Here is a 21,837-nt window from a genome sequence, read left to right as displayed (position 1 = left end):
GGTTTCCAAGGTAACGGACCAGGAAGCGCGCAGGACGTCAGCCGCAGGTTCGTAGGTCAGCCTCGAGTTTAAAGCTCCCACGGTTGAGCGGATTCTGGCCAATGGAGAGGCCGCTGGACGTGGTCACGTGATGCGCGGGGCCGTTCGGCTAGCTGCCCCGGAGCACGTGGGAAGGTTTTTCCTGTTCCTTCTTTCCTTTTTTAAAAGCCCACCCACTTTTGCGCGGGCTTGGTTGCCGAGTTCTTCTCGCGAGAGGCACGCCACCCTCTCGCGAGAGTGAGTGGGAGGCGTGAGGACTAGGAGGTGTTGCGGGCTGGAGCTGCAGCGGCGGAAGCCGGGGGTGGGCAGGGCGGGGGCGGGCCGCGGGGCGGGGAGGGGGGGGAGGGCTGGGGGCCGCTGCGGGTGGGGTCGCCCGCCTGCTCGGCAGCTCGCGCAGCTGGTCGTTGCGGGCCGGTGACATGCCTGTGAGCTGCGGAGGCTGCGGCCCCCAGGTGAGCCGGGCGCGAACCCGCCCGCGGTGTGAGCAGCGCTGTTGGCCGGGGAGGCGGCGGGGGAGTGGGGCCGCGGTGGATGGAGCGGCCCGGCTCGGACGCCGCAGCCCCTCCGCCTGCCCGCAGTCCCTGCTCTGACTTCAGGGCTGCCAGGAGCTGCGCCTTCGCACAGCGGTGGGAGGAGGGCGGGAGGAGCGGGGTGGAGGGAGGAAGCCCAAAGCACCGGGCTGGTTGGGGGGAGGGGTGTCCTCGGGCTCGAGACGGGTCTTCCTGGGGTCCGAGTGTGGCGGCGGAGCAGCAGCCCCTTTGAATGACAAGCTCAGTTTCCATCCCCAGGGAGGTCTTCAGAGCCGGGGCCCTTCGGTGCGTACTGGTGCGTGTGCTTAGTTTGTGTTCGTGGTGCGCGCACTGGAGCATATGCAGGAGGAGGACGTTGCACTTTGTCCCCGAACAGCATCCTTCACTGTCAGAACCCTTGAGCCCTGGAACCAGGCACAGCCCAAATCTTGTGACAGAAACGGAAAGCGTCAAGCAGCTCCACGGAGTGTTGATATTTGGATTCGCTGTCAGATTGGCTCCAAGGCTGTTAAATGGCATAAATGCTGGCCATCCGTATTCCAAACGGATGGAGTATACTCCTATTATTCCAGGCACCTAAACTGCTTTATAAAAAACAAGTCGATGTGACCAAAGTGTTAAAAACGTTGGCAAAATGACGATGGCAGTAGAATCTAAACCACCACAGTGGTATGACGTGGGAGCCATTCTGTTTTCCCCCTCCTCTGAAACCTTATTAAACTGGAGGTGGTTTAGCTTAAGATGTGAAGGAAATCTCAGGGTGAGAAATGCTGCTGAGACACATTTCTAATGGCCTTAGTGCAGACTGGAATTAAAAATTCTGGTTATTTTCAGCTTTATAATTATTCAGTCCCTTGCAAAACTTGTAAGCTTTCCTTAGCTTCTTTCCACCTTGTTAGGGATGTTAATATTCATAGATACTAATTTTGATATGTCTCGAAATAGAAAACATGGATTACTCAGAAAATATAGGGTACTCAGCACTGCAAAGATGATTTTAGTATCTTGTTTATGATTTTAGAGTAAATGGCAGCCCAGTTTCCAGCCCAAACAGTGTCAGTTAAAATAGTACCATTTAAATGAATGTGTTTAAATATACACAGTCACATTTTTCAAGTAGTACCTTGGTTATTCATGCATTTTTATGGTCTTGTTGGCAGAAATGACCCAAGAGTTGCCAGTGAATTTCACTCGTAGTGGTAGGTGTGAGTAACAGCAGTCTGTAAGATATCAGAGAATGTAAGGAAGTCAGAACAAATGGATTTCCAAGCATAGCTGGTAACTAGCGATTAGTGTCTGTACCCACACAGCTGCATTATTAATAAGGGCCTAGTGGTTTACTTCTAGGCTAATGATACTACCCCGTTGTTCAGAATATGGGACTTGTGAAGACCCTGAACCACAGTGAGAAATTCTTTAGCTTCTGAACTCCTGGGATAAGTCTGGAGCTGGAAGAAGTCTTTCTTCGCCTTTCAAGGCTAGAAGAAGGATAGTACATTTAAGGTCTTTTTTTTTTATATAATTTTTTAAAATTAAAAATTACAAAATTCCAAGAACTTAACTGTCTGGAAAAGTAAATCAAACCAAATCAAACCATGCATTTTAGGTTATTCTTAGGGAAATTTCCAGTTGTAAATACGCAGTGGAGTTCTGTGTATACTTGGAGAAGATGTGGATAAGTTAGGCAGTCTTTTTGAGAATGGGCAGAAGAAACTTGCATAGATTTTTAAAAAATTCCTTGCCATTCGATCTTGGCAAGCTGAATTTCAGGGATAGAAAACCAGGATTTTTTGCTAACCTTTATCACCTTTTGGCGAGGGTTTCAGATCTTTAGGATGTAGATAGTTGCTTCGTTTTGCCTTTGAAAAGTAGTTGGAGTCACTTTGGGTAGGATAATTATTTAGGCAAGCTGAATTTGTTCTTCTGTGAAGTGGCCTGCATTATAGTAGTAAAGTCAACCGTTTGGAGGGAAGGAGCAGTGGGACAGGTCAGGAAAAGATGTAAGCTAGCCTGGGCTTGAGTTAAGGGTATAAACTGGTAAAGGAAGGGAGGGAAAGAAAAATACTTTATCAGTTTAAAAACAGAGCAAACAGATCCAAGTATCTTCTTTCTGCCACTCATCTTTATATGTAAGAGTTTATTTTATTCTAAAATATTTACTAGCATATAGGCATGTGAAATGTATGGGTTAGACACTGGGCAGGATAAAAGGAGAGAAGTCAACATTTTTGGGTTAATCTGAAAATGTTTCATGGGGAAAAAAAGATAAATGGCATAGTGATTTGGAACAGATTGGATGTTACTTGAATGAAAATGAGGTACAGTGTAGAGTTTGGGAGTCTGGCAATCTGTTCACTGATAGTATTGAATCTCTTCTTCAATCCTGACACGACAGAGACTTAACTTCAGATTATCATGAAGCACGTAGTAACTGCTTACTCAGGGTTTGTTTTGTTTTTGTTTTTTCTTTTCTCTTTGACCTCTTTTAATGGCTTGAGCATTATTTGGCTGCAAGGAACAGAAACCACTGGAATGAACTTATTTGAAAAGGGCATTTGTCATACAGTTGCAGGACTGCTTCTGAAGTCCAGCTCAGCATCCTGGGATCCAGAACATCTTCAGGCCGTTTACTCTGCCAGTTTTTCTCAGGGAGCACATGACATTGGCTTCTGTCTCTGTTACTCTGTAATGTCTGTTTCCAATTCTTTCAGATTGGCTCTCTTTAAAGCTCTCGTTTCTGTTTCCCCATACCTTTGGTTTGCATGAAACTTTGGTTTGCTGTGGTGCAAACACAAGACTCATTTTGATTTTGTAGCAGGATTCTCAACAAACATCTCCATATTTTAATTTTGAGTTTCTAGAGAGTTAATCCAGTTGGTCAGGTATCTACTTCTGGTCCAGTTGGCTGAGGGGGTGGGAGAACATGGGGATGGGAAAACGGATGGGAAGGGGACTTAGGTGTGTCTCACAGTTTGTACTTTTTCAGACGAGGTACCAGAAGTCCTCTAATAAAGGGGGTGTGAGCAGGGAGGAAGTGGTGGGTGCTTCCGGTGTGCTTTAGCATCCTGCAGTTTGTATTTTTCCTCTAGTGCTGCACTGAACTTGCCCTCAGCCATGGTCTCTTGGGACAGATTCTCCTAGGTGTGCGAGGGCAATTATGTTAATGTTTTGTGCCTCAGTTTCCTTATATGTAAAATGGGTATAATAACAGCAACTTACGTTGTGAGAAATGTGAATTCTGTTTAATAGCAACTAAGCAATGCCCAACTGGCACACTATATGGGGGTGGTATTACTACTGTGGAGTGTGTACAGGGTGGCAGTTTCTGTGGGAGCCTACAGGGAAGGGAGAATACCATTCCTGCCCTCAGGAGTTTGGAAGTCTAGTGCTGAACACCCCATGCTTAAAACTATTTCTTGACTTCAGCAACAGTAAATTCTCCTAAACCTTTACCTGGCCTGCTTTTCAGACTGCTGCTTATTTGCAGTTCTTTGCTCACTTGCCCGGGAGCCCTTTATCATGGTTGTCCTCTTAGATCCTCTCTTGATCCTCTGTTTTTTTCCCAGTCTCTAGGATCAGCTTTCAAGCTCCGTATGGGCAGATGATTCCTCGAGCAGCATCTCTAGCTCTGACCACCCCAACTAAGTGTGTATTTTTTACATGCCCTTTGGCTATTAAGTTGACATAAAATGCTGTCTTCCAGGTACCCTGTAATTGGCAGAGGCTACATTTTTCTTCCAGCTCCCTAAGCTTGAAACCTTAAAATTATCTTTGATACTCTTTTTTCTTATGCCTCCTGTATGCTGTCGGTTAACAGATTCTGCACGGGCTTTTAAAGTCCCTTCTATGTGCCATGCACTGGTGCATCTGCAAAGCAGATCTGTTCACTCATTCCTGCTACTGGCAGCTTAGGGTAGAGCCTTATTACTTTTTGCAAGAGCTGCTTAAATGCCTTTTCAGCAATATATTCTGAGAGCCATGGCGTCACAGATGTTACTGATAAAGAGAAATATGTTCCTGAGTTAAAATTCTGAACATGTTTTTTGTTAAAAATAATCTTGTAGATGGGGTTATGCATAAGGTTAAGGCCATTATTACTCTATCTTCCAGGAAGCATATTCACATGGAAAGCACAGCCTCGATATTTTAGGCCTTTTTTTTTTTTTAATGTTGTGTTTATTGTTGGCATACAGATAGAGAAGTACTTATATCTTAGTGGATGCTACACGCACATCTTTTTTACATGATTATTGCGTTGAAGGACAAAACAAAATAGTAACTGATAGCTGTGATATTTTTAGATTTTATAAGTCAAACGGCAGGTCTGTACCCAAGGAAGAAGTTAGCATTTCAGTTTCTTTTATATTGGGTACTGTTTTTTAAATGTATTATTTAATTGCATGCTTATAGCTGGCCTGTAAAGATGAGCCTCAGCTTCCTTACCTGCAAAAAGAGGGTCTCATCCCTGTTACACTGCTGTTACTCTGCTGTGTTATTCTGTTATTTTGTTTTTCATGGTTGCCCTAGGGTTTTCAATGTAACTTAATCAGTATTGCTTCTTGTATAGTGTCTGGAACAGTATTTTTTCAACTCCAGCCCACCTCCATCGTACTGTGTGTTATTTTGTCATTCATTTTATTTCCATGGATGTTGTAAACCCCATAACATGCTATTATTTTCAGTTTAGTTATTTTTAAGGGAATAAAAACGGAGAAAACATTGTTTATATTACCCTCATATTGACCCTTTCAGATATTACCCTTCGTTTAGATCCAGATTTCCATCTAGTATTTCTTTTTTTTTTTTTCTTTTGCCTGAAGAAATTATTTTTTTTAAACAGTGGTTCTAGTGATGGTTGGCTGGTGATGAATTCTCACAGTTTTTTTTTTTTAATTCTAATCAATTTATTTTGCCTTAATTTTTGGAAGATATTTTCACTGGGTGTGGATATCTGGGTTGACAATTTTTTTAGATGTTGCTCCATTGTCGTATTTTATGGTTTGACATAGTTTCTGACAAGTTTGCTGTCTTTGTTCCTCTGGATATAATGGGTACTTTCCTCTCTGGTTGCTTTTGAGATTTTTCTCTGTCACTAGGTTTCAGGAATTTGGTTCTGATGTGTACGGGTGTGGTCTTCCTCATGTTTATTTTCCTGAGGCTTTGTTGATCTTCCTTGTCAGTTTATGGTTTTCATCAGCTTTGGGAAATTCTGAGCCATTTTGTCTTCATACATTGCCCACCTCCCCCCCACGTACTTTGGGACTCCAGTTATTCACCTTTCTTAGTTAGTCATTGACACTGCTTTGCTTGTGTTTAAGTTTCTTGGTGCAGCATGTTGGATGGTTTCTGTTGCTCTGTCTTTAAATTCACTGAACTTTCCTCTTAACAGTATCTAATCTGCTGTTAATTGCATCTGGTATGTATTTAACTTTCATTTCCAGAAGTTCAATTTGGGTCTTTTCCATCTTCTGTTTCTCTCCTTACCATGATCATGTTTTCCTCTCTCCTCTTGAGTGTATGGAGCACGTTCGTAATACAGTTTTAACATTTTTTCTGTTCATTCCATCATCTCCGTCATTTCTAGGTCTGCACTTAATGACTTTTTCTCCTCCTCATGGGTCATATTTTTCTCTGTTGTATACCTGGTAGTTTTGGATTGTGTGCCAGCCATTGAGTTTTATGCTGTTACTTGCTTAATTTTGTTGTATTTTTTAAGAGTGTTGGGTTCAGTTAGGGGGTCTACAGTTAGGTTATTTGGCATCTGTTGGATTGTTCTGAGGCTTTCCTTTATGCTTTGTTAGAGTAAGTCCAGAACAGCCTTTAGCTGTAGTGCCGACTTAGTGCCCTAACAAGGCGATTTCCTTCCGAGGAGTCTATCCTTTGCCTGATACATTACAAAGTGTTTCCACTCTGGTTGGTGGGAGTGCAGCCTATTCCAGGCCCTGTCTGGCTCCAGGTTTTGTCTGACCCACTATTCTCTGGTAGTTATGCCCCCGACCTCAGACAACTCAGCACTGATGGGTATTCAGTCAGGGAGCCTGGGGAACTCACCTGCAGATCTCTAAGGCTCTCTTTCGGAGCCCTCCCTCCAGTACTCTGCCTTGCAAATCCTAGCCACCTCTGCTTTCCCGAACTCTGATCTCTGTCTCTGCAACTTGGTAAGACTGCCAAACCACTTACTTCCCTCTCCTTGTGTCATGACCTGAAAGTGTTTCTCTTCTCTCAGGGAACACAGTCTTGCACTGTCTGTTGTCTGATGTTTGAAAACTAAGATATCCTTTATTTTTCCCTGTTTTGTCGTATTTATATTCAGCAGAATATTTATTTTTAACACCTGGCCATTTGGGACTTGGCAAAAATGTGTTTTTGGAGCATTTATGATAAATATGTTCCCAAATACTATAAAACTGGAAATTATTGGAAAATTTTAATTACACTTTCACAAATAATTCACTAAATGTGGAGGTGTCCATTTCATTATTTAAAGTTATACTTTGCTCTTTAAAAAGAACTGCTTTTTATTTATTCAGCAGATATTTGAATGTTTACTGTTATTTTGCTCTTTAAAAAGAACTGCTTTTTATGTATTCAGCAGATGTTTGAATGCTTACAAATACAATAAAACACTTTTGTCTTCAAAACTTGCAAAAGCAAAGAAGCATGCAGATAATGGCGTCAAAGGAGTAAAGGCCAAACCACTTTGGGAGCATAAAGGAGGTGGCTGCTGCTTGGGCAAGGAGGGATAAAGGATATGATCCAAGCCTTTCTTAAGGAGAGAGGTCCTTGAACTGATGCATGAAGAGTAAGTAGCAGTTCAGCTGACAGAAGAGAGGGCACATCTGAGGGGGTTGGGGAGGAGGATGGGTTAGGATGTGGTGGTTGACTAGATACGGTTGTCAGTAGTGATTGAGAGAAAGGCCATTTTCCAGCGTGACCTACTGGCTTGGTTGGTTTTCTGGCTGCTACTGATACGAAGAAAACAGGAGGAGATTGTTTAGAGAGAAATTTTTATTCAATTTTTGAACATTCTAATTTCAGAGTAACTGGAATATTTATTTGGAAGTAGCTAATAAAAAATTGGATACAAGGAATTGATGCTCAGGTGCAAGAACTGAACTGGAGGTATATATTAGGGAGTTATTTGCATAGTTAAACCAGAGGTAGAAATAAAATATCCTTGGAAAACTAAATAGAATGAGTACCAAAGAGGAAGTTAGAAATATTAGTCTTTGAGTAATAAGCTTTGAAAGAATTTGGGGAAGGAGGCAAATGTAATGACTAAAGAGACAGACAGGTGTTTCTCAATCAGAAATCACATAGGGGACTTATTAAAGGTACCAGTTTCTAGGTTCCACGTAGACTTCCTGAATTTGGATCTTGTTGAGAGGGGGAATTAGAGAGAAGCTGATCTGTGCAAGCACTGAAGTTTGAGAACTAGTGCAGTAGGAATAGGGTCAGGATAGAACAGTATCATTGACAGCAGACCAGGAAGGTGTTTCAGAGACTCCTTGGCTTGGTTAACTCATGGTATTAAAAAGGTCAAGAAAGAGATGATGCTGACTTGAACATTTCTTAGGCCAGAGGAGAGGAAGAAGGACTTTTGAAATATTTTTCTTATTATAAAAGAATTTATGCACATCTAGAAGATAAAACACACAGAACTGCATCTACCCAGATAAAACCAGTGTTTGTACACATCTGGTATATGTTCTCTTTCATATTTGCATATATAAATACACACACGTATTAATATAGATTTTACATAAAATGGGATAATGTGAACATGCTGGGACCTGCCTTATTTTATCTAATAATCTATCGTCTTTCCATGTTGTAGATATTTGACATTTTATGACATTAAAAAAAATCCTAGTTGTCACATGAGTCGCCACTGTCATGAGTTTAGTCTGTATCCATCATAGTATTTCCTTGGCGTGTACGAACACACACATACATGCATGTTGGAATTGTGTGTATATATAATTCTTTTTTTAAAATCACAAGTAGAGGGCACACTGTTTACACTGTTCCATAATTTGCTTTTCCCCTTAATATACTGTAGACACGCTGTCACATCAGTATGTATTGCTCTGACTCTTTCCAGCAGCGGGGTGATAGTCACGTGAATGTATTATAATTTATTTGAATTGATGGACTTGTAGATTATTTTTGTTTTTTTCATCCTTTTTTGTTTTAGTGACTATTCTTTCACATATGTCTTCACAAATTTTGTGGAAGTACTTATGTAGGATAAATTTTAAGAAGTGAAACCGTAGGATCAAAGGATCAGTGTCATTTATTCCAAGTGTCCGATACCTGTTCTCTGTACTCTTTATAATACTTGTTTCTCCAGCTTTCATTTGTCGTCTTTTATATTCTGCGACATTTCTTAAAACTTTCTTGGTTCCAGTTTTTCAGCAATATCTGTCCTATTCTCTTGCAGCTTCTCAGGGGGTTTAATTTATTTCATGGTATTGTTTTTATATCCTGTGGCTTTCCTGAGCTCTAGCAGCTTACTTTTCAGTTGTTGGCCTTGTCTGTTGGTACTTTCTTGTGTATGATCTGCTTTGTAAAAAATTATCCAGGTTCACTTTAATTATTTGACTGTAGAGAAACATACTTACTTATACCCTGTTTAGGACTCTTGTTTATTCACCCAGAATGGGACACAAAACAAACAAACAAAAAAACATTAAATGAAAAGTTTATTATTGTATCATAAAGGTGTTCTGGAGAAAATACTGCATTTTTGCTCCTTTTGTGAAATCTGTCTAAAACTACATTCCTTCTAATTGTAAAAGATGGTGGCAAAACCCTGCTCTGCTACTTTCAGCCCCCACCTGTCTTTGTATCTTTTCCAAAGATGATTTTTGTTTCTTTGCTTTACCAGAACTGTGAGTCACACCATCTCATGTCAGATTCACTTTTGTAGACTGTTACGTAGATATTCTCTGATTTTTTTTTCTTTATGAGATAATATTTTGTTTATGTTTTAGGTTAAACACAAAGTGATGGAGTAAGATTCATCTCCTTTGTATTTTTCTTCAATGAAGCAGAGTGTAAATGTGGAATTAAATTTAGTTTCTTTTTTAGGAGTATGAATTCTCAGGTACTATGCTAAAACTGGACAATATGCATCTTGGGTGGTGTGATTATATTTATCTGGACTTTTTTTCCTTTCTTTAGTGTATTTCTTGTGTGTGTGTGTGTGTGTATGTGTGTGTGTATGTGTGCACGTTTAATGATTCTTCATAGGTCCATACTGGATTCTTTAGTACTCAGCCTTGAAAAGGGAGTACTGTTTAGGTCCGCTGTTGAGAAGTATTACAGGTGATGAACTGGGGTAGTTCAAGGTGTGAAATGCAGGCTGTTGCCTCAGAGCCTCCAGCCTCCCCTCCCTACTTGTAACTGTTTCTTCCCTCAGGCGCTTGACCTGTCGCACCGCCCCCTTCCCATGAGGTACCCATGAGGTAGTGGTCAGTTTCTTCCCTTGTAAAGCCTCCAGTGAGTCCATGTTTCACCTTTGCTCATATTGACTTCAGCAGCAGCTGCGAAGGTTACTGCTGTTTCCCACCTCTTTTCCCAACCCGCCCTTGCAGACAAGGTTAGGAGTCAGAGGAAGTAAGGATGCTCTGTGCGGGTCCTCCGTCCTTCCACACTGTGTTGTGTCATCGTGGGAATTAGTCTGGGTTCTGCAGTTGCTCTCCTGTTTCTGGAATCTGGAGCACTCCTCATTTCTCTCTACTATAAAGTGTGATGAACAGCTTTTCACATCTTTATTACGCAGGAGATGAGGGTGAGAGCCTGGGGGCTGAAGTGCGAAGATTTGGGATTTGCATCTCAGCTCTCTACTGCTTACTGTGTGGCCTGGTGAACTGTTAATTTCCCCTTGCCTCCGTATTTCTCCTTGTAGAATGGGGGTGCGCCTCTGTCGGTCCGAAGGATTGTGTGTGGGATGTGCATGGAAATCTCTCAGCACAGCACTTGGTGCGTTGCAAGCTCTCTTAGAACCCTAGCTGCTCCAGGAGCATCGTCTCCTTTGATGAATTCCCAGAAGGAGAACTGTTGTATCATCGGGTAGGAATATTTTCAGGGTTTGGAAACGCACTGCAGAATTGCCCTCCAGAAAGGTGGTGCCGGTTTACTCAGGAGATGAGTTGGAGAGTTTCACTTCTCTGAAACCCTTGTGTTGTCCCCTATATTTTATATATTTTATGTGAAGTTTGAAGCAAGTCCACTTGCCTCTGAGGGTTTCTGGCAATTGAAGAGAACATAGTGGGAAAAAAAAGGAGAGTGAGTTGGCCTGCGACAAAGACAAGGATTATTTTCTTGCTTTGGTCCCATAAACCTTTATATTTACATCTTCTTTTTCGAGTTTTGGTCCTCTTGATCATTTTGGTCCATAAGTAAATATTTTAATTTTTCTTTTACCTATATTTTATAATTCCCAAAGTGCCTTCTATAGATTATTTTCCATTTGATTCTTAAAATAAACTTGTCCAGTAAGTAGGGTAGTATACATCGAGGTAATATGCATGGAGGAAACAGATCCAGAGATACGGCAGTTTACTCAGGGGAGGTAAAGCTAATGAGAGGTACAGCGGGGACATGCAGGATACTCGTCTGCATCCTGGTCTGTTAATCTCTCTCCTGTGCTGTGGGGGCCTCCTTGGCCTTTCTGACAGCCCCTTCGAGTGCAATTATTAATCAGATTTTATTGTTAAAGAGACCATTAGGATTTAAGAATAGAATATCGTTATAATTCTTTGTCTAAAATAGAATCTAGAAATCTCTGAAGGGAGGTGCATGTATGCATGTGCACACATACTTCAGTTTTATCTCTGTAGTGAAAGAGTATAAAATTACAGCTCCACTAAAATTTAGTTTTTTTTACAGTTCTGCTGGGGACTAGGTTGAAGTTTGGTTTTGCATATAAATCTCTTAATCGTGTAAATTTATATTAACCAAATGTCTTGAAAACCACAACTAGGTAATTTTTGAACTTAGTTATTGGGATGCCGTTAAGATTCCTATATAAGACATTTCTTTTTATCTGATATTATTTGATATATACAGATTTCATATTCTCATTTGTATATTGTCAAACCTTTCTGTCCAAGAAATAAAATGCCGAGCGCATTCACAGTTGTTGTAGGAATAGCGTGACTTTCAGGAGCCATGAAGGCTGGGATTCCTTTAGTAAAATTCTTTGTTTTAGACATTAAAAGATTTTCCAAATATTTCTTAATGAGGCTTTTAAGTCTTTCCTAATTTGTAATGACAAAAATGGCAATGAAATTGACTAGATAAGGGTAAACTATGTCATAATAATTTTGAACTTAAAAATAAGATTTTAAAATAATATTTATTTTGGGGGGGTAATTAGGTTTATTTATTTATTTAATGGAGGTACCCAGGATTGAACCCAGCACCCCAAGCCTTCTCAGCAGGTGCTCTACCACTGAGCTATACTCTCCCCGCTACCTACAAACAAGATTTTTGTAAAATTTGGTTATCTCATTAAGATACCAGTATTCACATATTTTTCAAATATCCATGATGGATTGCTTAGTAAATTTTTATGTCTGAGAATTTTTGTTTATGATTTTATTTTATTTTTTTAGTGACTGAATGTAAGGAAGTTATTTTAGGACAAAATGCTTGCCTGAATCACTAAGACTAACAAATTATTTTCTTTTTCTTGTTTTTCTTTAGGTGTTTTATGGATTAACCCTTCATTGATTACTTACAACAGCTACATAGTTATGGCGACCTTCCAGACTTTCAAAAACAGTCGCATGAAAACTAGAGCATCTGTCAGAAAAGTAAGTTCACTGTATTAGATTCTTTTTAGGGATAGTTTTAATGAAAATGGTGACTTTTTTTTTTAAGTCAAAGTCTTGTGAAGCAGCTATGCTATGGTATTCTTGTTTTAAAATGAATCTCATTATTGAAATTGGTAACAAAATATTGCAAAGATTAGCATATTTGAAATACTGATATGGAATCCTGAAGACAATGAACTTTATTTCCCAAAGACCACGCTGTTTCCTTATTTCTTCTCAGCCGATTACTTTTCTGTCCTCTTTTTAGCAATGTAAGTATCAGGTGTGCGTTTTCTTATATAGCTTTGCCCCCACAATATTGCCATCCATTCATTCATTCACTCACTCAGCAAGTAGGAATCTGAGTGCTGCTTATATGCCAGGCCCTGTGCTGGGCATCGGGTGGATAAGCAGTAGTGAGCAAATCAAATGTGATTCTTGAACCTTTCTGCTTTCTGGTCTGAGGAAGAACCTCCTCTCTTTTTCTCTCTTAAGATGATTAGGTTACCCTTTCATTTCTTGACATTTTTGTCTTTGCCAAAGCTTTGAGGGTGTTTCTTGAAGGAAGGGAGAACAGATACTGGAGGGTGGTTAGCATCTTTGCTAACCTTTTTCTTTAGGCTTCGTCTTCTGCGTTGTGTGACACTGCTGACAGGTCCCCACGTGTTAAGATGCTCTTTGACTTCTTTCATTACAGCTGTTTTCCTCTCTTCTCTCTTAAGACTCTTGTCTCCTTTGCAGGTCTTCTTTCTGACTTCTAATCGCGAGTGTTCGGACAAGCTTCTAGGCCTGCTTTTTCGTTTAGTTACTCACTCCTTCAGAGATCTTTGGGTTTGACCGCTGTGAGAGTGGTTGTCAAATCTACAGGTGTCTACAAGGTTGGAAAACAGAAAATAAACTTAAACAGGGTGGTAATTACATTTTTAAGTAATATACCCCGTGTATTTTCAGGTACCTTTAGACTTAGTAAGTCCACTTTTTAATTTGGAAAAAAAAGGAGTACAATAAAAGCTATTTTCTCTGTATTTCTCCTTTCTGTAAACTGTAGTATATTACACATTTTTTCAAATGAGCAAGGGGACCCATAGCTTTAAACTGACTGCTTTAAATTAATAATTAGAACTAAGAAATATATATGCACAAAATACAGCAGTGAGCTAATGACTTTGTTCTTCAGGCATTACACTGTGTGCCTCTTTGACTAGAATTTACCAGTATATTCCTGAGATAAGGAGTTAGGCTCCATCTGAAGCTTTATACTATTAATTGAATGTCTTTGTTACTCAGCACATTATTTGTATTAGGCACACGATAAAGAGTTGACTTGAATTAAATACTTAGAAACCCTTTTAGATAAAAAATATGTGAATCTAAATATTTTTTTAAATTATTTAAAAAAATTTTTTTCCTTCTAGTTTTATTGAGATATAATTGACATACAGCCCTGTATACTTTGTGGTGGGGGTGGTAATAAGGTTCTGTTTATTTTTTTAATGGAGCTTCTGGGGAATGAACCCAGGATCTTGTGCTTGCTAAATACATGCTCTACCACTGAGCTATACCCTCTGCCTCCCTGAATCTAAATATTATATACTTGTTATATGTATGTGTGTTATGTATACACTTAATTACCACTTTTGATACCTTTACTTGGTATAGTTGAATGACAAAGACTTCCCTATTGGCTAATGTGGAAATTGAAAGGTATACTTGAATTCTCTAGCTTTCACTTTACTTTGCATTAAAGGTACAGATACATTGAATATTTACTGAGAATCGAGTATTATGAGAATCCGAAAGAGCTATACTTCCTACTCCATTGATTTTTCCCTAACATTTTATTATGAAAAATTTTGAGCATATAGAAAAATTAAAACCATAGTACATCCACATATAAACCTGCATACCAATCACCTATATTTAGCAGTTAATATTTTTTCTTCTTTCTATGTGACTGTTTGTGTGTGTGTGTATGTGTGTCTATGTATTCACTTTTTGGCAGAACCGTTTAAAAGCTAATGAATGGTCTTTTTTTTTTCTTAACTGTATTGTAGTTCATTTACAGTATTGTGTTAGATTCAGGTTAACAGCTTCAGATGCATTTCCATTATAGGTTATTATGAGATACTGTGCTCTCGTTATTACGAGTTTCCTGTGCTCTACAGTAAATCCTCGTGACACTTAACTGTCTTAATGTCTCTTTCCCCCGAACACTGGAGCATGCTTCTCCCAGGAATGACAACATCCTCCCACGTAACAATAATACCATTATCACATCCAAGAAAGTTAAATATAATTCCCTTATATCTAATACCCAGCCATACTAAGACTTCCTTTATTACTCCTAAAATGTCTTTTATAGTCCCTCCCCCCCAGCCCCACTCCCACTTTGGATTCAGTTGTAGCTCCTGTTGTGTTTGATGGTGACAACTTACTTACATGTTTTTGGTCTGAAAGAGTACCCCCCCCCCCCGCCTTTTTTTCTTTTTTTTAATTCAAGACTGACTTTTTGGTTAGGCCAGGCCAGTTTCTTGTGCAATGTTCTATATTCTGGATTTGTCTGGCTGCTTTCTCACAGTGCTAGTTAATTTACTCTTCTCGCCTCTCTATTTCATGTAAACTAGAAGTTAGGAGTAAAGGCATAAATTAGATGCAGGTTAAACATTTTTAGCAAGAATACTTTTTGTAGGGTGATGAAAGGACAGAATTTCAGGTTTTTCTAAGGTTAATGATGCAAAAATTGGTTAGTTGATTAAGGTAGTAACTGCCAGAACTCTCCATTTAAAAAGTATATATTCTGTTTTTTATTTAGCATATAATTTTTGGGATAATACTTGGTAGTGTGCAAATATCTTATTTTTTCAACTTGCATCTAATATTTTGGCTTCCCTTGATGAATGACCCTTTCCTGAATCTGTTAGTTCCTGAAAGTTATGCAGTGGTGGTTTTCCTAATTTTATTATTTCTTTTACATAATTAACTGGCATTCTTTTTAAAGGAAAGTTTTCCCTCATCAGTGGTCCAGATTCTTGTCTCATGACAGCAAATCTTTTTTGGAAGATCTGTACCAGTTATCTTGTAGAATATCCCTGTATTCTGAATTCATTTGTTTCCTCTTGTGGTTAGGTTCAGAAGGAGCTCCTCAAAGATGATGTTGTGATCGTTCCACTTTGTCAGATCAGAAGGTGCTTATTGTTAGGGCCAGGTTTGACCAGGTGGTTAAGGTTGAAATCACCAGACATCTCCAATATAAAGACACATAATCCCTTTGTAATTAATACTATTAATAAGTAATCTGTAGGGTGATGCTGCAAGGCAGTGTATCTTGTTTCCTGATAGCTTTAAACCTACTGGATTAAGATACATTGATGATCTTTTCCCAAATCAGTAATTACACTGAGAGTTACAAATGGAATTTTCAAATTTTGCCATCCTGTCCATATTTATTAGCCAGTATTCTAATATAAAGAAGCACTCTCTCCCAACCGCTACTCTCTTATCTGTCTCTTATAATGGACTCATAATTTAAAAAAAATTCAGTTGTTACACTCCATTATCACTTTTATTCTTTTAATGCTCAGATTATCCCAAATTTGGCCAATAGGAATTCCTTCAAGCTGGTTTCTGTGTTTTTATGAAATAACCCTGTTTGTCTGCACTAAGATGTTCCAGCCACACTTCATACTTTTCTGCCTCATTCCTGGAACCAGCTGTTTTTCCAAGGAGTTCTAGTTCTTTTAATTGGTGAGTGGTATTTAGAAATCAAAATCTGGATGTTGGGTGTGCTCATTGTTGCTGAGGGTCATTGCTTCTGTGATCTGTCAATGGAAAAACGTAGTACATACGTTTAAAGAATCTTGAATTCATGTTGAAAGTTCAGGTTTAGCATTACTTTTTCTTTTCATAATTACTCTGATTTCATATTTGCATCTCTTCTCTTAGAATGAAGATTTCTACAAATTTTTAATTTATTAAGATTAGCAGACATTTCTTGAGTTCATATGGTATGTGAGGTACTGAAATCTGGGTAAATAAGTAAAAGATAATCTCTAACCTCAGTAATTTTGTTTAATCAGTAGGAAAGCCAAATGTATCTGAAAACAGTAATTGTAATATATCGTGATATAGCTTAAATGATCTTAATGAGCAAACAGTACAGTAGGAACTTTGAAAGAGATTTATTATGACTAAGGGGTGGGAAAATCCTCACAGGTCTTGGGATGGGTAGGGTTTCTGCAGGGAACACTGGGGAGGAAGGGCGTTTCTGAGAGAAGAGCAGGCTAACATATCAGCAGAAGGAGAATAAGGTAAAAAGAAATTAATACTCTATTTATGTCCAACGGTAACACTCATTTCTTCGTGTAACTTTTTCCTTCCTCAGTTTCTTTGCACTCGTGAAATTCTTCTCTGCCGAATCTAAAGTGCCTTCCCTCATTTTCATCACATAGCTGCCTTAAGACCCCTGAAAAGCCTCATTTTGGGTTACTATCTCTTTCTTTTTTTCATCTCCAGTTTGCTATGAGAACAGTCACGTTCTCAGCGTACCTTGCTATAAGCTTCCACATCATCTTCTTATATAGATGGTGGCTTCTGTTCTGCCAGTGATTTGGAAATCAGGTATGTGCTCTGTTAGGTTTCAGAGCAGGGTGAGAGTAAGAGAACCTGGCCTCGTGATCTTCCGGCAGCTTGAATGCCTGGACCGTGGTGTGCGTGTTTTGAGCATGTGAGCTCTGCATAAGCCTTTTGTTCTTTCTTCCTCTCAGCTAAATTGAGTTCTGTTATATCAAAAGGTGTCCAGTGAATATTCATTGGAGAGTTAGTGACCCTCCATTTAATCTATCTCTAGGATCTTTTACCTTGTCTTAGAATCAAATAAATTAAGAATATCTTTTATTTTCAGAGCTTCAGTGAAGATGTGTTCCAGTCTGTAAAGTCTTTATTACAGAGTGAGAAGGAACTATGCAGTGTATCAGCAGAGGACTGTTTAAAGCAGGATGAACGTGCCAATTTGACTGAGGTTGGGCATACTTCTCTCTCTACCCTTTCCTAATACAGCACAATGCATTTGCATGTATCTTGGTAGAACTGTGTAGTCTGTTTTGTTTAAAATGCCTAAAATCTCTGCATATTAATACATGTGTGAGAAGTACCTGTTTAAATATCCGTTATCCTTATCGCCCTAGTGTATTATAATGAACACATTTAATTCAGTGCACAGGCATGACCGACCACTCATTGGGAAACAGAGCCCTGTATTAGAGAATTTCTACTATGTTCAGAAATTGGGACTTCAATACTAAAATTTTCTCCTTTGAAATGAAATATGTATTTATTTCTTATATTGTTATCTTGGTGGTTTAAATTCAGTGCTTTGATTCAAAATGAAAAAGTAGTGATACATTTATTTTGAAATTTAGGTATTTACCACTTAACAGTGGGTATAGAACTTGCTCACCTGTTTCTCTGCTGCATCAGTGTTTCCAATCTTTGTTTGAATATATTAATATAAAAAGGAGTAAAAATTTTTCCTACAGTATAACCATAATCCATCAAAACATTATTTACCTTACCAAATAAGAGTGATAGAGTATTGAATCATTGAAGCTCAAAACTGATAAATATGTTAATTAAAAAAATTTTTTTTGAAATCAAGGTTCTAATAAATACTCTTGATAATTATTTTTGGGAATGATTTTCTTTCATGCTCCTTGAGAAAGTATATCTGAAGTAGTTCCACAGGGTGGTGAGCACAGCTTTCAGTCCTGTGATGTTCTCTGACCTAAGTCTCTTCTTCTGGTGTCAGCTCGGTGCTGTGGCTCGTGGCTCTTGTCCTCTTTGTTGCCCCTTTTTACTTCATTTTAGCAAAGCCAAGCCACCCCTAATCTCCTCAGCTGTTGCCTAGCATGATAAGTCTTCCGTGTCGTCTGCCCTCAATTTCCAGCCGTCTCTCTTCGGCTTACGTAGTGCCCCTCTGAGCCCACATTCCTTGATCGATGGGAAATGCAAAACTCTGCTGACATCTTCACAACCCCATGTCAGTGTATTTTCTCTTTGTGTTCAGTAAAAGGAAACCTGAAGGAATTCGGTCTCACTTTAGGGTGTATAAATCCCAAAGTACCTTTTTGAAGAAAGGAAGGATATTGAGTATTTGAGTGTGTCTGTATTATGGAGTGCCTGCGATGTGTGCTGGGCGCTTTGCCCACATTGTCTAATTAACCCTCACAACTGTGGGAGGGGAGGTATGTGCCTTAAGTTTTACAGATGAGGAGACAGGCTCCTGTAGGTTAATAATCTACCTAGACACCTGAGAATTAATTAACATTTCTATGAAGTAGTACCTGTTATTGAGAGTAAAGATTCTGGAATGACCTAAGACTCTGACTTGCTTTTGAATCATCAGAAAGAGATCAAAAATATATCGAGTGTTGTTTTATATTTTATCTATGCTGTTTTCCTTTAATTCTTGAGAATTAATTATCCATATTGCTACCATTTAAGTATTTCATATGTTTAGTCGCAGTATTTGCTTATTAAACAGTTTAACAGTGATCTTCAAGTGGACACAATTTTTTCTTATGATGTCAGAGACATAGAGGGAATATGGATTTTTAGAATAATACTTTTTTCAGGTTATAAAAGTGTACATAGTCCATATAGAAAAATAAGAACTACTGAAAGCATAAAAAAGAAAATGAATTAATGCTGTGAATTAGGAAAGGAAAAAAACCACAGGGGGAAAAATAGAGAAAAATAAGATTACTTATAATTCCATCATTGATAGTTAACCACTGCTTAAAATTTGACATATTGTCTTAGAGTATTATTTTCCATCCATGTTTTTAAAAATAAGGCTGAAATTGTGTGCACACTCCATATCATTTTTCTGTAGCTTGTCCTTTTTACTAAATAATGTGACATTTCTTCAGGCCATTAGATTTTCTTTAGAGAGTTAATTTATATAAACTTCTGCAGAGAAATCTCTTTGTAAAGGCATTGAAAGAAATAAGTGATAGTATCACAGAGGGTCAGTCAAGAGGTAGGTAGGTTTGGGGGTGCCCGGGGAAAGCCTCTCTGTGGAGGTGGCATTTGGGTTGGAACTTGAAGAAAAGGAGGAGCTTGGCATGTAAACATCCAAGGAGCAGAGATCCAGATTGACGGGGCAGTGCTCTGAGGCCCTTAGGCAAGAACATTCCTCTGTTCTAGACCCAGAAAGAGGGCCTGTTTGTATGAATGAAAGTGAGGGAAAGTTGGAGGCACCCGCTTACCCAGGGGCCTCTGTTAGGACTTTGCACTGAGAAGCCAAGAACGGTTTTGACAGGGAGGTGACAGGATAATTCCTGGGGCCAGGTGGGAGGGGATTGGAGTCGTGCAGGTGAGACGTGGAGGCAGGGGAATGGAGAGCAGTGGGTGTGTGAGATCTGTGTGGGGCCTGGAAGTGATGGAACTTGCTGATGAAGTGGATATGGGGAGGTTTAGGAGCCTCATTATGGAGCCAAATCTTTGGTGAAAAGCCTTTGTGATCATCTTTGAAAAAATTTATCATCCTCTCTGGGGCAGTCAGCATTTTAATCCTTTTTTTTCCCTGTTTCTCAGTTCTTTCAACAGTCTAATTGATACAAGACTTAAGAACTCTAATGGAGCTTTATTCCTTTTTTATTCAGGTCACATTTCTAGGTTTTAATGAAGAAACAGATGCTGCTCATATACAGGTAAGATCTGTTTATTGAGCTGGAAAGAAGTTATTTGAAAGAAATTCTGAGAGCATAAAAAATTTATCTTATTAGTCCAGAATTCACATTAAATCCTTTTTTTTAAAATCATTCCTGTTTAAACGATGACATTTTGAGATCAGCTTTTGAGTGTGCCTTGGACATTTTCACTGAGTATTCTCGTAATGGAAAGCAGTTTTAGGTTAGGAGACCACAAAAAAACCGTTCATCTGAGAAGGCTGCAAACCACAGGCTAACTTTTCCTCCATTCTGTCATAATGTAGAATATGAGACTTGTGTTTTTATTTTGGTACTTCTTATAATCTAACTTCAACAGTCATATTCTTATATTTTTAATTGAGATAGAGTTAAATTTAAAAGCTAAAACTTGTAAAAAAAAAAAATAATGGTTAGCTAACCCAAAACTTTTAGCCTGTTTAATTTGGGCCGGTATTTACAGAGGGACTGAGAGTTAAGTCAGGATCTGCCGAGGAAAGCCCCACAATTGTGTGGAGAGGAGGCGAAGCTGGTGTAGATGTGGTAGGCGTCCTTTTTCTCACCTCGTGCTGCTTCTTAAAATTTGTGGTTGTCCTGGGTTTCCTTTTGTGGCAGTGAAGCGTCTCCTAGGAGGAGACAATTGTAGTGAATTTCGGCAGAGACAGCTGTAATTCATTATTCAGCATTACTTTACTGGAAGTGAGAAACTGAAGGACATTAAGGCATAGGATTGCTGTCACAATAAAGCTTTCTCTCACCCCAGAGTTTTTTCCCTTAGTGTATTATATGCCTCTCCCAAATACAGTGACCATTCTATCGCACTTAAAATTAGAATGTTGGACTCTTGTCCGTATTCTGTTAAGTGCTGAAGTGCTGTGTGGATACAATGATATAAAAAAGATTGGCACCAAGCATCACGTAACACAGCTGGAAACCCTAAGTGTGTGGAACCACTTGTTTTGTATACAAAAAAGAGGGGAAAGTCTCAAAGATGAATCAGTGAGAAGTGATGTAAATCTGGAAAACCTTTTACCTGGTGCTTTAACAGGATCAAAAGGGATGACCCAACTTACTAGTGAAAGTTTAGCTCAAAACTGGATCTTTTCCTCACAGCCTGTTCTTCTGACCTATAGACTGTGCACAGAAATGGTGGGATGTCTTGGGCTCCTGGGCGCATGTGGACACAGGAGGGGGACTTGGCACTCAGAACCCAGACCTCATAGCTGTCACACCACTGGGTGCCCCTTTACGCATTATGGTGTTTTCAAAAAATGTTACTAAAAAGACAGTTCTTTGGCACGTACTTTTAAAACATTAAATTCTCAAATTCATATAGCTGTTTTTTTTTTTTTTGACTGTTTCCACTATTTCTATTTCTATGTTTGAAGGTTTTATTTTGTTTCACTTTTATACCCCTAATTCCAAGAAAGTCTAGTATCCATTGTCATGTGTTGTGGTAAACCTGCTTTGTTTTTTTTTTCTCTCAGTTGAGAATGTGATCAGCTTCTTAGGTAAAATTAAGCACCAGAGTGTTGATCCTTAAGTCCATAGCAATACACTGTGGTGCAGATAAAAGTGTGTTTTCTTGTTCCATTCTAAACGAATAATGTGTGTTGGGTGGTGACAAATGGAAACTCTGTTGTGTGTCTTGATTGTGCCTCGGCCTGAAGGAAACAGTTTAGGCAGAAGGCACAAGAGAAGATGTAGTCCTGAGAACATAAAGCTGAAGAAGGTTCC

At 39.1% G+C, this 21,837-nt stretch overlaps 1 protein-coding gene across 3 annotated transcripts in view; it reads left to right on the top strand.

The window, feature by feature from the left end:
• The first annotated feature begins 339 nt into the window (after positions 1 to 339).
• The window catches only part of AKAP11 (A-kinase anchoring protein 11), a 46,685-nt gene continuing 25,187 nt past the window's right edge, over positions 340 to 21,837 (top strand). For 2 of the 3 annotated variants that reach the window (XM_045508898.2, XM_045508897.2), the window contains exons 1-4: positions 7,248 to 7,371; positions 12,285 to 12,394; positions 17,295 to 17,411; positions 20,056 to 20,103. In XM_045508898.2, the coding sequence (XP_045364854.2) occupies positions 7,365 to 7,371; positions 12,285 to 12,394; positions 17,295 to 17,411; positions 20,056 to 20,103 (282 nt within the window). In that variant the 5' untranslated portion in view covers positions 7,248 to 7,364. Of the gene's footprint in view, positions 492 to 7,247; positions 7,372 to 12,284; positions 12,395 to 17,294; positions 17,412 to 20,055; positions 20,104 to 21,837 lie in introns of those variants that run through there. The other variant, XM_074378228.1, reaches the window with a different exon arrangement.

This window comes from Camelus bactrianus, chromosome 14, assembly GCF_048773025.1.
Source record: "Camelus bactrianus isolate YW-2024 breed Bactrian camel chromosome 14, ASM4877302v1, whole genome shotgun sequence".
NCBI lineage: Eukaryota > Metazoa > Chordata > Mammalia > Artiodactyla > Camelidae > Camelus > Camelus bactrianus.
The sequence above is the reverse complement of the archived record's forward strand: the minus strand, read 5'-3'. Positions and strand labels throughout refer to the sequence as shown.